Source organism: Otolemur garnettii, unplaced genomic scaffold (assembly GCF_000181295.1).
Source record: "Otolemur garnettii isolate 467f Iridium unplaced genomic scaffold, OtoGar3 scaffold00067, whole genome shotgun sequence".
NCBI lineage: Eukaryota > Metazoa > Chordata > Mammalia > Primates > Galagidae > Otolemur > Otolemur garnettii.
The window spans coordinates 4,683,247-4,700,013 of NW_003852462.1; the positions used below are offsets into that span (position 1 = coordinate 4,683,247).

General features: G+C 49.1%; 1 protein-coding gene across 3 annotated transcripts in view; it reads left to right on the forward strand.

Annotated features, from left to right (window-relative positions):
* The window catches only part of CAMTA1 (calmodulin binding transcription activator 1), a 796,995-nt gene that overhangs the window by 363,591 nt on the left and 416,637 nt on the right, over window positions 1–16,767 (forward strand). For all 3 annotated transcript variants that reach the window (XM_023515181.1, XM_023515183.1, XM_023515182.1), the window contains one exon: window positions 6,774–6,909. In XM_023515181.1, coding sequence (XP_023370949.1) covers window positions 6,790–6,909 — 120 coding nt within the window. In that variant the 5' untranslated portion in view covers window positions 6,774–6,789. The remainder of the gene's footprint in view (window positions 1–6,773; window positions 6,910–16,767) is intronic.

Below are 16,767 nucleotides of genomic sequence, written 5' to 3' on the forward strand. Positions count from 1 at the left end.
CCCACTTCCTCCATAACTAACCCACTTCCTCCATGACTACCTCACTTCCTCCATAACTAACCCACTTCCTCCATGACTACCTCACTTCCTCCATGCCTAACCCACTTCCACCATAACTAACCCACTTTTATAGTGATGTCATCTATCCATTCATGAGGGCCGAGTCCTGGTGACCTGATCTCCTCTTGGTAGATCCAGCTCCCCAACACTGTGGCACTGGGGGTTACGTTTCTAACCCTTGAACTTTGGGGAACACATGTGAACCACAGCAGGGGGGACACACTGTCTGGTTGTCTCTATTATGACATCGGCCACCATTGCTGATCTATGCCCAGATGCATTAATTCACTAGGGATCACAGTCAAATTCTCTTCATTTACTGCGTGGGGTTCTTTTATAGAGAAAGTCCTCTCTCTTCCTATTTGGTAACTCAAAAGAACGGTTTGTACAATGAAGGTAGAATAAATGCCCAATTCTCCCTTTTTTACCCACTTTTTTCTTTTCCCTCCAGTTTTTCAAATAGTGTGTTGGGTCACTAGCATCCTCCAACAATGAGAAATTAGATTTTTGGTGGTTTGTTTTAGGGTTATTAAGAACACGTGAATTTAAATAAATTTAATGCATTTTACTCTACTGAACACAAAGTTATTATTTATATGGATACTTAGATCGACACGCCTTTGGTCAGTGGGAGCCTCTTCAAATTGGTTTTTGAATCCTTTTCATTATTACCCTAAGCTTTGATATAGCTAACAATACTTAATGGGGAAAGGCTGAATGCTTTTCCCCCAAAATCAGGAACAAGGCAAGGTTTTTATTCTTATCACTGCTATTCAACCTTGTGCTGGAGGTTTTAGCCAGTGCAATAAATCAAGAAAAAGAAATGAAAGGCAATCACAATAAAAAAAGGAGAATGGGAACTATCTTTATTCACAGGTGACTTAATTATATATGTCGAAATCCTAAAGAATCTACCAAGAAATTTACCAGAACTAATACATGAGCTTAGCAAGGATCACGGGTTATAAAATCAATTACAAAAGTCAATTGTATTTCTATATAGTACAAATGAACAATCAGAAAAAATGAAATTAAGGACACAATTCTATTCACAAGAGCGTCAGAAAGAATAAAGTACTTGGGATACATTTAATTTACAAAATGTAAAACCCATACATTGAAAGCTACCAGTCTCACTGAGAGAAATTAAAGATTTATCCAAATGGAGAGACATTCCAAGTTCTGCAATTGGAAGCAATTGTAAGACTCAATATGGAGATAGCAATTCTCTCAAAATTGATTGCTGGATTCAATGCAGCTCCTTCCAAAGTCCCAGGAGGCTTTCTCCTGCCGAAATTGTCAAGCTAATCCTAAAATGTATATGGAAATACACAAGACATAGCCAAAACAGTTTTGAAAGTGTTTCTTTTTTGAACAGTGCTTTTAGTGTCGGAGAGCTTATAACCCCTGGTTTCAGGCTGACTGTAAAACCCCAGGAATCAAGGCACTGTGGTCCTGGCACACGACAGAGGATGGAGCAGAACATAAAGTCCAGACTATGGTAATGGACAACTTATTAATTCAAAGAGAATGGGAGAGGGAAGAATAGGCTTTAAAAAAATGGTGCTGGGATAATTCGATATTCAAATACCAAAAGCAACTCAGAGCCTTATTTCATTCCACACACAAAAACTAACTCAGAATGGATCCCCGACTTAAATACAGGAGCTAAACATAGAAACCCCTTAGAAGAAAACATCATAGATTTTTGTGACCTTATATCAGGTGAAAAATTCGTAGGCATGACACTAAAAGCACTGTTCAAAAAAGAAAACACTTGCTATATTGGAATTTAGCAAAACCAAAGACTTTTGCTCTTTCAAAGAAACCATCAAGCAGAAGAGAGGCTGTGGACTGGGAGAAAGTATTTGCCAATCGCATATCTGATAACGGGCCTGTCTCCAGGTTATATGGAAAGAGCTGTTACCACTCAAAAATAAAAAGACAAGCAACTCAGTGAAAACTGGGCAAAAGATTCAATAGACATTTCACCGAAGAAATTATACGAATGGCTAATAAGGACATGAAAAGATGCTTGGCATTGTTCGCTAAATGCAAATTGAAACATGAGGCATTGGCTAGGGTGGCTGTTATCAGAATGACAGACCATGCCAAATGTTGGGGAGAATGGGGAGAGCGTGGAACCCTCAGACACCTCTAACGGGAATGGAAAATGGTGCAGGCACTCTGGCAAACAGTCTGGCAGTCTGATTTTTATGTAATCAGATCTACCATCTTTCCCATATCGTTGCTGGATCTTGAATCGTGGTTAGGAACCTTTTTTTCTACTCTCAGGTTATAGAGAAATGCGCCTGCATTTTCTTCTGGAGTATGTGTGGTTTTATTTATTCCATTGAAATCCCTTTTCCATTTGGAATAGATGCCTCCGTGTGGTGTCAGGGGCTAGAGCCAATGTTATCTTGTTCCGTGTGACTATCTAGATGACCCAATTTCACTTATTAAAGTTGGTCGCCCCCGCTGACTTCAGATGCCTCCTTTTATTGTTGCATATTCAATTTGTATCTGTGAGAATACGTCTGGATTTTCTCTCTCGTTCCATTGGTTTGCCTATTTATTCGTGTGTCAGTTCCACACTTTTTAAAAATAAAGAGTTTTTATGATACGTGTTAGCAGCTGGTGGGGCTGCTCCTCTGCGTTGGACTTTTGGGGGATGTATCTGGCTGTTTGCTCAGTATTTCTTCCTTTCGAATAAACATAATACAATTTTTTAGATCTGGAAAACAATCCTGATGGATTCTCACTGTCATGATATCCCAGTTATGAATTAACTTTGGGAAGACTGATGTTTTCGTGATCTCACCCCTCTCCCCCCAAACAGGACAAGTTACGGTTTTGTACATTAACGAAACCTACTTTTGTCTCCTTTAGAAACTTTTTATAGTTGTTCTTTTTAGATTTTGAGAATTTCATGTTAGATTTATGTCTAGATATTTAATTTCCTTTTTCTCTGCAGTAAATAAGTCTACTCTGATTCCATCTCTCTACCTATAATCAATAGCGTGTACGTATGAATCTTAATGATATACCTGTTTCTTTCTAATTTGTGTAGGTTTCTCTTGACTCTGTGATCTTTTTACCTGTTACACTGGACATTATTGATTTTACCAGCTAGGAGTCTTTTAGATAAAAGGATTCCTTGGCTAGATGTCTCCGTAGCGAGAATGAAGTGTCTATCGTACACGTTTCCTTAACATTCCTCTGCACTGTGGCTGTGGAGGTCTGGGAAGGCTTCCTTGAGGCCCTATTAGACCATCAGCCTCAGTTTAGCTTCTCCCAGAAGGAGATCCTGAGATGAGGACTAGAGCTCAGTTTATCCAAGATGCAACCCCAAGAAGCACCAGCCAGGGAGTGTGGAAGGAAAATAAAGCTTTCTCTCACCTCCCTGCCCCAGTGACACCTCACCGCCACTGCTGGTGACCCCTGTGGGCAGCTGGAGCTCAGCAGCAGAGGGGAGTTCTGAGAGCGCATCTGGGCCTTGCCTGTTGGCTGCGGGGGCGCTGGCAGGGTGCTAATGCCTATCCAGCTATTAGAGCAGAACCCAGACCCGGACCCAGACCCAGGCTAGGCTCAGGCTCTAGGGTTGGACTGACTCAGAGTTTATCCCACGCGGACACTTTGGCTAGAAGGTTTGGTTATATGTGAGGAATGGCAGCACTACCCACCTCCTGGGATTGGTATGTGTATGCACAGCGGTACAGATGATACACAGATAAAGAAACAGCTAGAGCAATAGGGCTGCGTGGGCTGGGTCTGTGTCACCAGGCACATAGTAACCGGAAGCTGGTGGCAGTGTCAATTGGCAGGCTCCCCAGGCTCCTCCGGGCTGCACCAGTCGCCTCTCTGTCTGCAGCTCCGCTCGTACCCTCTGCTCTTCTTAGGGGTGCTACCTTTCATGCTGTCAAGAAGCGTGTTAAGCCCCCCACTTCCCCTGTGGCCTCCCGACCTCTCATTCCCCCCAGCAGCAACCTGTTCCTTCCTTTCTTGCCAGACCCCTTCCCACCAGCTCCCACTTGCTCCTGATTCTATTCTGGGAAGGGCAAACACCTCACTTTCCTGCCTTGTGGGCACATGGGCCTCCTGCACCCACCTGCTCTCCCCACTGCTGCCCTCGGGTCCCTGAGCTGTGGTGAGGATCTTCCTGCATCCGTCAGAGCAGAAGCAAGTCCCAATAATGTCAGACTGGTGGATTAAGCACTGTGAGGTTTGCAAGTTAAAACGATGATTCCATTTATTAAGGCTGTTTACGTTGGACACTGAGTTCCCTGTGGGACCGTGTCCTGCTTAAAGCATCCGATGACAGGGCCATTCTCAGTGCCCAAGGGCACTTTCCTGGGGTGGGAGATGCAGTTGTGATTCTGTGTACCTGACCATGTGTTGGAGAGTCCCCGCTCAACCTGGGTCGTACAGCGTAGAATTTGGGGCAGTTGGTTTGAAGATGTTGCTGAGGTGTACTGACCATGTTTGGGGAGGGGGGTGAGCTAATCTATGACTTTGTGCAAGAGCAGGGGGCAGGGTCTCCTTCAGTGGCTGAGTCTTCTGTAACCAGCCATCCCTGCAGCACTCTTGGGGAGGGGGGTCTTCATTCCTCCTTGGGTGGGGACGGGCCAGTGTAGAGCCTGATTGTTTGCTGAGACACATTCCTCTGCTTATTCCTCAGTCAGGAGCCCCAAGCATAGCAGGTGACCTTGAGGGCCTTCTAACGGGCCTTTCAGGGCATAGGAGACTCACATTCCTCTGAAGATTAGGGACAAGAAACTAGCACAGGGCTGGTGTGGAAAGAGCCCGCCTGCCACCTAGAAATGGAAGTGAATTCTGAGGTTTTCCATGCAGACCTCTAGGAACAAGACAGATACTGTCAGGTGATGGCATCGTGACAAGCGTGTGGAGCCACTTCCTGATTGTTTTAGCCAGTACAGACTCAGGGAGGAAACCAGCATTGACACAAACCAATTGCGTCCCGATCGGCAAACAATGAAGTGTTGGGAGTCGCTGTTCAAAGTCTATATGAAGTGTTGGGAGTCGCTGTTCAAAGTCTATAATTTCCGATGGAACTGCCGTTTAGCCATCATATTGCCGCTGCGTGACTCGTCGGGCTGGGTGGGAAGTACAATTAGCTGCAGTCACCCGGCAGTTTTCTTTTCCTCTACAGACAATGGAATATTGAGCCATCCACAGCCCGATGCTCTGTGCCCAATTGTGAAATGGCCCATTGTTCAAAGGAAGCAGCAAAGAAAGGGGCTGGAGGTCTCGCCCCAGCCCCAGGGGATGGCTGTGTGCTGCTGTGGCAGAGAAACACACCGGCAGCATTTGCCTTGTGTGAAGAGCTCCCTGGCCTTCCCTGAGAGTGGGCTGGCAGACCTGTGCTGACCTGCAGGGGTGCAGAATCATTGTCCTTCCTTCGCTTTTTTTTTTTTTTTTTTTGAGACAGAGTCTCACTCTGTTGGCCTGAGTAGAGCGCCATGGCATCATAGCTCATAGCAACCTCAAACTCTTAGATTCAAGCAATCCTCTTGCCTCCCTAATAGCTGAGAGTACAGGTGCCCTCCACAATGCCTGGCTAGTTTTTCTATTTTTAGGAGTGGGGTCTTGCTCTTGCTCAGGCTGGTCCCAAGCTCCTGAGCTCAAGCAGTCCACCTGCCTTGGTCCCCCAGACTGCTAGGATTATAGGTGTGAGCCACCGTGCCGACCTTTATCCCTCCTTCTCTTGTGCCACCAGGAGGGGTGCTGCTAGCTTTCAGGGAAGGCTTCCTTGGAGGTCGGATCTGCCTGCACCTGCCGAAACCGCACCGTGGAAGCGCTTGCCCTTAGCTGCCAGAGCGGCTTTATCCTTTCTCTCCGTAGAGCTTCCAAACCATTTATGTGACCACCGCAACGACAGACAGGCACATCATAATCCTCTGCCATCTGTGGTCGATGCACGTTTTCTTTCTGGAAAAATTCGAGGTTCTTTTTATTTGTCGTTTTCAAGCATCACAAGAACGGCCGTCTTGCTCTCACAGCCTTTAACAAGCAGGCAGCTCCTTTCCTAAGCTACCGTGGCTATGGACCGAATAGATGAATTTACCTGCAGGCCTCTGAGCCCTCTGACAGCTGAAGCCCAAATGGGAAAGGATCAGGCACTTAGCTGGCTGGGAAGCAGGACGGGTGCTCTCTGTATCTAACCGTCATCTCGTCGCGGGCCGTGAATGGAGAGCACTTGGCCTTGCCGACTCGCTCTGCCATGGTCTGCTCTTAACACAGCCATCCAGCATCTGCGTTAAACTTATTTATCTCTTAATGTCGGTGATGGATTAAAAGATGTGTAGAAAACCCTTCTACAAGAGATAAGATACTGCAGGCAGCCGCCACACCCCCGGCTCTTTCTGCCCTCTCTCTTGGTTTTGCCTACTTCTCGGGGCAGAGCTCGGGTCCCCACATCGTATATCCTGATTAGTTTGTGGTTATTACTGAGGGAATGTTTTTTAAGCCTATCACTGACACATTTAATTCATTAGGTACCAAATCCAAAGCAAATTTTGGCTGGCCATAAAACACGGTTAATCCAGGGAGCCGCAATAAAAGGTGAAAAATTATGTTCCGGCAATGTGGAATATTGCTTTTCTGTGGAGACTTTTCCTGGTCGGCGATATCTTTCTTCATAAATTTTCCTTCTGTTTGGTTCTCGTGGTAACTTAACCCTTTGTTGTTTGCAGACCGCAGAATGGCTCCATGATCCTCTACAACAGGAAGAAAGTGAAGTACAGGAAAGATGGGTATTGCTGGAAAAAGAGGAAAGACGGGAAGACAACCAGAGAGGACCACATGAAACTCAAGGTCCAGGGAGTAGAGGTAAGGAGCCGCTCTCGTCCCCCAGTGTCATTTCTGGCTGCCAGGCACAGTGGCATCGCTTTGGTGGAAGTAGGCACCAGCCACCTCTGTCAAAAGAAATTTCGTCAAGACCCTGGTTTTTGCTTTTGTTCTGTTTTTCTACCTTTTTATTCTTTAGAGTCTGCGTTCAAGTTTTGGGAGAAACTGGATTGACCTAAAGCACTCCCGTTTCTAGGGAGTCTTGGGTGTATAGGTGGGGGCTCCTGAGGTCCTGGAATCATTTATGGTGTTTATTGCAGAAGAGCCTGTGGTACTTTGAGAGTTTGCAAGGTGTTAGGGGGAGGGGCGGCAGTGTAAGGAAGGAGGGTCCCTCTTGAGGGGGCCCCGGCCTGCCTCTGCTGACCTAGGGATCTCCCCTCTACCCCACCCCAGCCTGGCTTCACTCCCTCCATGGACAGCCCTGGGCTTTTCAGCCTTAGTAGAGGTTAAAGCTCCCTGGATGGACTTACAAGGTGCGTGTGATTCTTGCAGGGTTGGGGTGCTGCAGAAACATCTTGGGGTCTCGGGCAAAGGTGAGGTTTTGGCTCTCGGTGAAGACTGGGTGCAAGCTGGTTTCCTGACTGTTGTTCTGACCCCACAGGCTCTCTGAACCTTGGGCAGCCACAGAGAAATTCCCTCCTACCTGTTTCCCCGTGTTTGAGGGCCTGAGGGGAAAGGCATGAATTGAGGTGAAGGTAGCAAGTTCTTGGCTTGCTAGTTAGCAAGCACAAACTTCTCTGTGATTCTTTCTGCCCCTGGGAAGGATCTTTCCCCAGGAGTACGGCGGGTGCTGCTTTGGGCCCGGAGCTGAGAAGCTGGCTGGGAATCTATCTGGTATTTCTAAAAGGTCAGAGAGAGGTATCTGGGGACTGTTGCTGTGTTGAGCCCATAGCGCCCCAGGATGTACGGCTTGGACCATAAACCCACTTGAGTTCAACGGGTTGCCTTCCATGCTGACTTTTTTTTTTGTGACGCACTTTGTCAATATGACTTTTTTCTGTGTTAATCATGTGCTTCTTATGGCTGTTAAAAATAGCATCAGATGGCTTTTATTATATTTTATTATATTTCCCCAAAGAGAGAGATAACTTTTGTTTTATATGGGTTTTTTTTTTAACACCTAATAACAATGTTTTATGATGATGTGGAAAGAAAAGCCCTGATCCAAGAAATTCCAGCTCCCTCCACTCGCCTGTGCTCAGGGTTTGCGCAGCTGGTATAATCGACTTCCTGGAACATTAAAATGCAGATTACCCCAAGCCCCCGCCTCTGGGGCTGTGACCAGTGATGGTGCCGGTACATCAGCCGTGTGCAGGGACCCCAGAGGGCCCTCACCTCCCGACTGCAGCAGGAGGTAGAAAGTGAGGTGGAGCCTGGGGGACCCAGACTCGGGGGACTGCTCACACCGTGCTCGCAGGGCTGTGGGAATCCACGCTGACACGGGGGCTGGCGTGTTTCATCTTTAGTAATCCGTAAATCAGGAACTTCTGCCGGGAGCGGCAGCGGGGCGGATTCTCCCTCCGCAGCAGTTGAGAAGCCCAAGGAAAAAAGCCGCAGTGCTCATCTCCTTCCCTCGTGTTATAAATTAGAATTGTCACCGGATGGAATTGGGGTGATTTATGGCTATTTGGGGGCCATATTTATGTTGGGACTTATTTGTGGCACTCACACTTGTGGATGACAGTCTGTGCCCTCAGAGCATGGAGGGAGGAGAAGGGCGGGTGGCCGGGGGCCTTGGTGACATCCAGGTGTCATGCAGGCAGCAAGGAAGGGATGGCGGGCGCAGGGCAGCCTGGGCCGGTGACGATGTGAGCAGGTTTGCTGTCAGGGCCGCAGGGGGAGAAGCCACTTGCAGGGACGTGCTGTGTGGTGGCGTCTCCCTCCAGCACAGGGAGCTGCTTGCTGAGTGGGGCGACAGATGTTGAGCAGGCACCTGCTCTGTGCCCCCGAGGGTGGCTTGGAGGGAGCAGGAGAGCGTGCTCTGCCCGTCTAGTGCGCCAGCTACGGAGGAAACAGCTGTGTCCATACATGAAGGTCATTAACGGTGCTGAGAAGCACTGAGCCTGAACTTTTAGGGCAAACATCCTGGGGGTTCAAAGTGGGCTGGAGTGATCAGAGATGCTTCAAAGCTGAGCTCTTCAAGTTGGGTGGGGTTTTGTGTGTGTGTGTGCACGTGTGTGCTTACATGTGTGCATGTGTGTGTACACATGTGTGTGTTTGCGTGTATATGCATGCATGTGTGTTTGTGTGTACATGTGTGCATGTGTGTGTGTTTGCGTGAATGTGTGTGCATGTGTGCGCATGTATGTGTGTTTGCGTGAATGTGTGTGCATGTGTGCACATGTGTGTGTTTGCGTGAATGTGCGTGCATGTGTGCGTGAATGTGTGCACGTGTGCACCTGTGTGTGTTTGCGTGAATGTGTGTGTGTTAGCGTGAATGTGCATGCGTGTGCACGCATGTGCGTGGCCTTGTAGCTTACCTACTTTTCCCACTTAGCCCCGTGGTCTGAGCTGTATCTATGTTGACACGGACATCACTTCATCCTGTTACAGTACCCCACTGTATAAACACCTGAGCCAATATCCCCAACTGGCAGCCTTTTAGATTCTCCGCAGATTCCCAGCATTACAGACAGTGTGCCAATGTACTTTCTGAGGCCCATGTCCTTGTGCACGTACAAGTGTGCCTGGACCTGGGGTTGCTGGGCTGTGAGTGCTGAGTTACTTTCAGGTTTCCTGGACATCCCTAAGCAGCTGTCTGAATGGCAGGTACACCAGAGATTTGTGGGACCGTCCCTTCCACACCCTCCCACACATGGGTGGGTGGTACCCTGTGCTATCTGAATTTGAGTTTTTCTTAATTATTAGTAGAAAGAAACACTTTATATTAATGGGAGCCTTTTCCTGTGAACCATTTACCACCAGCATGGATTTTTCAACAACCCCAAAGAGAGGCTTCTCAGGAAAGATCAATCCCCACATCTCACTGGCCTTTCTCCTGGATTTCCTATCTGGGCCAGGGCTAGGAAGCCCAGCGGGTGTGCTCTGGGACAGTGGGTGGGTGATCTTTTTCACCGGGAAACTGCAGTGGTGTATCCCCAGGGCTGGGTGTTGTAGAGGAGAAGGGAACTTCCAAGCTGGGGCTCTGCTTGCTCCTTCCGTGGATTCAGTCAGGCCCCACGGACTCAGAAGCTACCTGGCGCCAGGCATGACACCTGCCAGTCCCCTGTCTGCATGGGCAGACAGCCCCTCACAGGGTCCTGGGGCTTCGATTGCTCCCCCACCTGAGCTGTTTCCTCGGTTTGGGGCACAACGAAGATATTTGGATCTATTGTTTAACAGATCACTTGCCATAAGCCTCCCCACAGGCCAGGAAAACTTCCAGCCCTGTTGGTGGGACTGCTCCTCAGTCTGGCTTCTTTTGTTCTCAGAGGCCAGGCCCTCTGCATGCACAGCAACTCAAACACACATTGATTTTTCTCAGCCAGGCACAGGACGGAGGCAGCTGCATTTGAAGCTGACGAGCCGTTAGGTCCGTGATTAGTTGTCTTGCCTGTAAGCCGAGGAGAAGCTGGCTCGATAAGGTTTCCAGGGATGACAAAGGTTGGCAGGAAGGAAGAAGAAGGTGGTTGCAATGTCACCGTTTCATGAGATGAAATCTCAGCAGGTCTGAAGTTGGTCCTGCTCCCCGTGCAGATTTATGCTGCTGTCGGGTGCCTGCCAGGGTGCAGAGACTTTGGGAGTGCCTGAGTGCATAGCCAGGAGCGGACGTGAAGCGCAGCAAGCCGCCAGGGTCACCACTGCTGTGGCGGTGATGCTGGTCTCTGGAAGAATTCCTTCCAAGTACATGGCCCTTGGAGGGCTGTTCTGGGCCTGTTGTCCACAGCTCTCTCCTGAGAGTGCTGGAGGTTTCAGGCCAGGGCTTGGCTCCTCCGTTTCTTCACTGCTGGGTTCCCAGAATAGATAGGAGCCACACACTTGGTATAGCAACAATCATGGGCCTACACATCTCCTACATGCCAGGTACGGCCTCTCGTGTAATTCTATAAAAGTGTCTGTGCAAAGTCTGTATTATCACATCCATAGATAGATCAAAGATTGAGACTCAGGAGAGTTTCTCTTGCCCCCTGTCAGGGCACAAATTAGCGGCCAATCTGGGACTCGAGCCCAGGTCTGGACTGTCCTGGAGCATAAGCTCTTGCCCTTACACAACGGTTGCTCCTAGACACTTGGGACGAATCTGTAGCTTTCTCAGATAAAGTTGGCAGGTGTCGATTCAGCACAAACCCGTCGTCCCTCCCCCAGATCCGGTGCTTCCTGGCCAACAGCACTGTGGTGAGTACAAAGAGGGCAGTGAGGCATAGAGTGAGACCTGATCTGATGCAGAGATGAAAAGCCGAGCACGCCGCTGGGACGCTGGGTTCTGGGGGCTGCGAGGGCAGAGTTACCAGGCCCCATGTAAAGGGAGCTCAGGCAGGCATGGCCTTCATGGAGAAGGGTGTGGTGGGAGCTTGTCAGGGAACAGGGAGGGCTGGGAGGATGGACCAGCAATGAGAGTCCACTCCAAAATAGTTGATACAGCAGGAATCCAGGGGGCGCTCTCTGCTCTAATGTATCTTGCTGTGGACGTCCTGCTTTTGGAAACAGTGGGTGATCACAGCACAGAGGCCAGTGGCTCAATCATGGTCACCAGCACCAGGAGACCTGTCCCCTCTGGGCTTGTTCCAAGGAGGATGGAGCCCCTGGCCTGGGCCACCTTCGGGCAGAAACAGCAGCCCATCACCTCTGATTATGATTTTCAGGCGTGAAGCGGAAGTTTAGTTCTGCTGACCTGCTGGAGTTGTCTCAAAAGATTGAAGAGTTTCTCTGACTTCCTGACTGACTGCCTTAAAGCCGGAAGCCTGGCATTAGCACGGCAGCGGCGGCAATGAGGTTATGTTTTGGGACTTGGCCTCATTAGAAGTGATGTTCTTTATTTGCGCACTCAGGCCACATTTTACCGAAAGGAAAAAAAAAAGCACCTCTTTTAAAAGCAGGGATGATATTGCAGTTACTGCATTAGGAATTAACAGGGCATGAAATAACTGTCTGCCCGGTGGCAAAGCCAGATCGTTTTGGCTCTACTTGCTGCCATAGGATCAACTGGTATCTTACTTACAGCAGATGGAAAATATTTTGAATAGCCAGCCTCAGACATGCACGGTGCTCACCTCGAGTCTGGTAAACAGCAGTAAGGAAGCAAGGAGGGGGTACAGAGGGAGCTCGCAGAGGCTGGACACGCCTGGGCACCTGCTGGGTGTTCCACACACAGTAGGTGGGTTTGCCCTCAGCGAGCAATTGTGTGAGTTTGGTGCGTGGACACGTTATTTCGCCCCATTCCCCTCCAGACTCACCACATCCCCCCCAGTCCCCCTCCACCCCCAGCGTTCCTGGTTCAAAACCTGTTTTCTCCCCCTCCAGGTCCAGAATGTGTCAGCCTTGACCCGCTGACCCTCTCAGGGTATCTCCCTGATCTACTCCACCCAGGAGTGGTTATTCCTCCTCTTTCTTCCAGAACGTTCTGTCCCTGCCTTTCTTAAGGAAGCGTCCACTTTTATTTCGTATCAGTTTTGTCTGGTTTAAAAAGTATACACTGAGTATTTAGTATTTTCTAATTACGGGCAAGTCTTGTGTGCAGTCTCAGAAGGCGAGGTGAGCTGTTAAGCCCAAGATCCACCGAGGATCAGGACACCGCACTGTGTCTGACAATTCTGCAGGAACAAGGGCGGCCGTTTCAGTATGACACGGAATTGTTAAAACGTCAGAGTTGCTGGTTAAGGTTTTTGGTGTTTGAAGGAACTTGTTTTCCCTCCTTGAGGGCAGGGCCAGGGGCAGTGTACACCACAAGGCCTTGCTCTGGGCAGTGGGACCTGCCCCATCTAAATGCGTCCATGGTGGCCATTCACCTGAGCCTCACCCCAGCCCTGCAATTCCCCTGGGACTGGAACCCTAGTCTTTGGTTTCCAGTACGGGCTGCCCCTCCCATCTTGCTCGCCCTGCTGGTGGTTAAGGTTCTGTGTCCTGTGGCCACATCCAAGGGAGGGAGACAGTCCGTTCAGTGGCACCTTGGAGGATCTCCCAGGATTCTCCGCTGTCTTTTAATCGCCCACACGTTTGTGCATTGTTCTGCTGGGATGCTAAGAAGTTAAGACTTAATTTTCTGTTACCTGGATGTGTTTTGGTGGAATCAATTCAGAAGCTAAAATCCATAGTCTTTCTGTAATTTCTAATTACTTACTATCCCTAGTGACATGTCCCTACGCAATTCATATAATTAAAAGTTTAACTAATAAATAACATTAAGGCTTTGCAGAAGCAGGTGCAGTCCTTTCTGCCCACATTTCACTGAGTTCACAGAGGCCTGCGGGGTGGTGGTTTTTCTTCTCCTGTTTCAGAGTGCTTGGGTGGCTCTAACAAAATACCATGTACTAAAAAAAAAAAGAAAGAAATACCATGAACTGGTGCCAAACGATAGGAGTCTTCTCACAGTTCTAGAGGCTGGGAAGGGCAAGGTTGAGGCCCAGGCAGTCTGGGTGTCTGGCGAGGGCCCGTTTCCTGGTTCACAGATGGCCATCTTCCTGCTGTCTCCCCACACAGAGGAAGAGGTTGGGGGGCTCCTTCATAAGGGCACCAATGCCATTCAGAAGGGCTCCACCCTCGTGACCTAACCACCTGCCAAAGGCCCCACCTCTAAAACGATCACCCTGGGGGTTAGTTTTCAACATGTGCATTTTAGGGGGACACAAATTGTCACCCTTTGGCATCTCTTTAAACGCCCTGTTCCCTAACTTTAGCCAAAGAACAATAGCAATGCTAATAACAGTGTGCCATCATTTTACGTGTGTCATCTCTCTCAGTTGCCTATTGGGTTGGTCTGTCACTGTCCCCACTCAATCCAGGGCCTGTAAGAAGACACAGGTGCCTTGCTGTCCATGCCAGTGGTTGGGAGTTGGTCTCCAAATGCCCAGAACACCCCAATAACCCACTGTTTCTCCTTAGCTGGGATTGGACTCAGCTGTTTTTGGAGCCTTTCGTATTCCCCTGTGCACCTTTGGCCCAGAGTAATGGGCTGTTTGCTCCCAACACGAACTGTCCACGTCTGTTTGTCCTGAAACTGGAGCTTTTGAGCTTCCAGAATATGCTCGATCTGCGGTGAGAGTTCACGCACACGCTTTGCCGCCCAGGCTAGGACGTGCACTGCCAGGTGCAGTGTGCACACGCGGGGAGGGGACAAGACACTCAGCAAATGTGAGTTTCAGGTTAACAAAGGGGTATCTTTTAGTACAATGTATCTATACTAAAATATTATCTGTTGCTGGTCTAGAACTCACACTTTGCTGGGCATGATGTATTTTATCTGACAACCCTCCAAGCAGCAGGGCAGTGTCCTCTGAGTCTCTGCAGACGGAGATTTGTGTGCTTGGGGTACTGGTTTCCTTGAAGACACGAGCGAGTGAGTTGGTTTGTCTCCAGATGCGTTACGGACACAGGACCCATAACAAGGAGGAGGAAGCAAACTCAAGTGCTGCCAGGGCTGGGAACCTTCTTGCTCCCTTGGAAAAGTGAGTCCTGAGGGTCTTCCCAATTCCAAAATGCCAGGACTTCTGGAAGGCCAGGTGTGGCGCCCAGAGAGGCTGCTGCCTCCTGCTGGTGGTGTATGGGGAGAAGCTTGTTAGTACAGGACGTGCCGGGAAGATTTTCAAGGAAACACCACTGTCGTCTTTGCCTTCCCTAACCCTGGTAGATGGCAACATGTACAGTGTTGTGCAAGTTCCCTTTTTAAATTTGATTCGAGCCTTATTAAGCTAGAAACTCCCTGATGAAGGTAGAATGGCGGACTATCAACTTGGTATGCTGAGCGTGTATTTAATTATTATCATAACAGTCCCTTAACATCATTGCACATTAGCCCAGGAGGACAGAAATGGAAATTTTAGCATATTCAATTACAATGTAAACCCTTGAATACCACTGTCAAAATTCAGCAGGGCCATTCTCTGTTTGCGCCCCAACATACAACAGGCAGAGTCAGGTGTCACCAGGGCCACACAACCTGGTGTTTGCCAGCATAATTTACAGCTTCATCCAGAAGCTGGGGGGTGCGATTTAAGACGATGGTATATATTTTCCCCCTCGGCAAATGACCAGACATGGCGTTTGCATTGGGTAAAGAGTATCTCCAGCCAGCACTTGGCTTTATCGTGATGTCACATGGATCTTCTGTGACTCTTTGGATTTTCTGATATTTATGGGGACGTTTAGACCCGTCATTGGTGGCTGTGGCTTGTGTCCTTGTGGGGGGGGCTCAGCAGGCATGACTCTGCCTCTGGTGTGTCCTAGGAGCGTGGCACCCAACACGCGTTAGTCAGCATGAGTTAGTCACAGCAGAGGGAGGTGTGTGGTTGGCAAGTGAATCAGGCCCAGGTCACTCTGTGTGCTTCCCAACTATATCAAAGACACAGGGAAACACAGGGCAGAGGGAGGGTGTTTCTACTACCAGTAGGAGTAGGGGAGAAACGCTACCCAGGAAATTAAAGGAGGGAGCAGCTGAGGTTGCTGCGATGGTAGCTGCTCCCCTGGGGTTTCCATCCATGCTGTTGTTGGGGTTTCTGTCTGCGGAGAGCCCTGTGCCTGCCCTTCCTCCACGCAAGAGCGGAACCGAAGACAGACGTCAGACGATCTCGTGAAAGGCTGAGGGCCTCTTGTGTCCTGAGTCCTTTTTCTTGGATAACTGGACAACCTTCCGGGTCACACAGTGCCTTCAAGGTGTGTCTTTCCTTCCTGTCACAAAAGCTCAGGTCCCACTCAGGCAAACCCTGAGACCAGCCTGAGACGGGTAGCGGCGGTGTCCCTCCCCACACCCCTCAGCATGGCAAGCACGATGGGCACCACCTGGGAGCACGACTGGTGTGTGCAGAACCTCAGGTCCCCCCTGGCCGGTGGGTCCCAGCCTGGGTCTTGGGGTGACCCCCACCTCACTTATATGCGCCTCCATTTGCCAAGTACAGACACAGAGTCACCAGCAGGGTCTTATCTCTGTGCCTCACCCCTAGGCAGCTAGTCTTTTAATTCATTTGTCTGGATTTTTCCTAAAATTTTGGATTATGTGGTTTGAGCCTGTCTTTCTTTACTCTGGCCTTGACAGCGAACCATAGAGAGTGTCAGGTTTCTGAAATCAGAATAAACCAGCTGGCGATGACTGAGCAGTTCCCTCACGCTCTGCTCGCAGGGGGAAATGGTCCTGTTCTCACAATCCTCTAGCTCCTCTGAACAGGGAACCTGCCTGTCTGTCCGCTGTGATAGCCCGGTGGTTGGCATGGTACCTGGAACCAAGTATACTTGGTGCCCATAACCGTTCTTGGAATGAATGAATGGTTTTGAATGAATGGACCTTTTGTGATGGGCCAGACAGTAAATATTTTCAGTTCTGTGAGCCAGACGTCTGTCCCAACAATTCAGCTGTGCCACTTAGCTTGAAAGCTGCCATAGACAACAGGCAAGGAATGGGTGTGGCTGTGTTCCAATAAATCTTTTTTTTTTTTTTCACAAAAATAGGCTGTGGGCTGGATTAGGACCATAGATGCTGTTTACCCACCTCTATTCTGGATTAAGGCAGCAATTGCTAGAAGGAGTAGGGTACCACGGGACCCAGAGAGAGTTCGTAGGGGATGATGGAGAGCTTGCCACAAGCCTTTTCAAGGATTTCATTCTGGCCCCTGGCATGTCCTAGCACTCATGTCTGCAGCTGTTCATACTCACCTTCTATTTCTGCTTTTGTTAACAACACACTCAGTGAGGTTA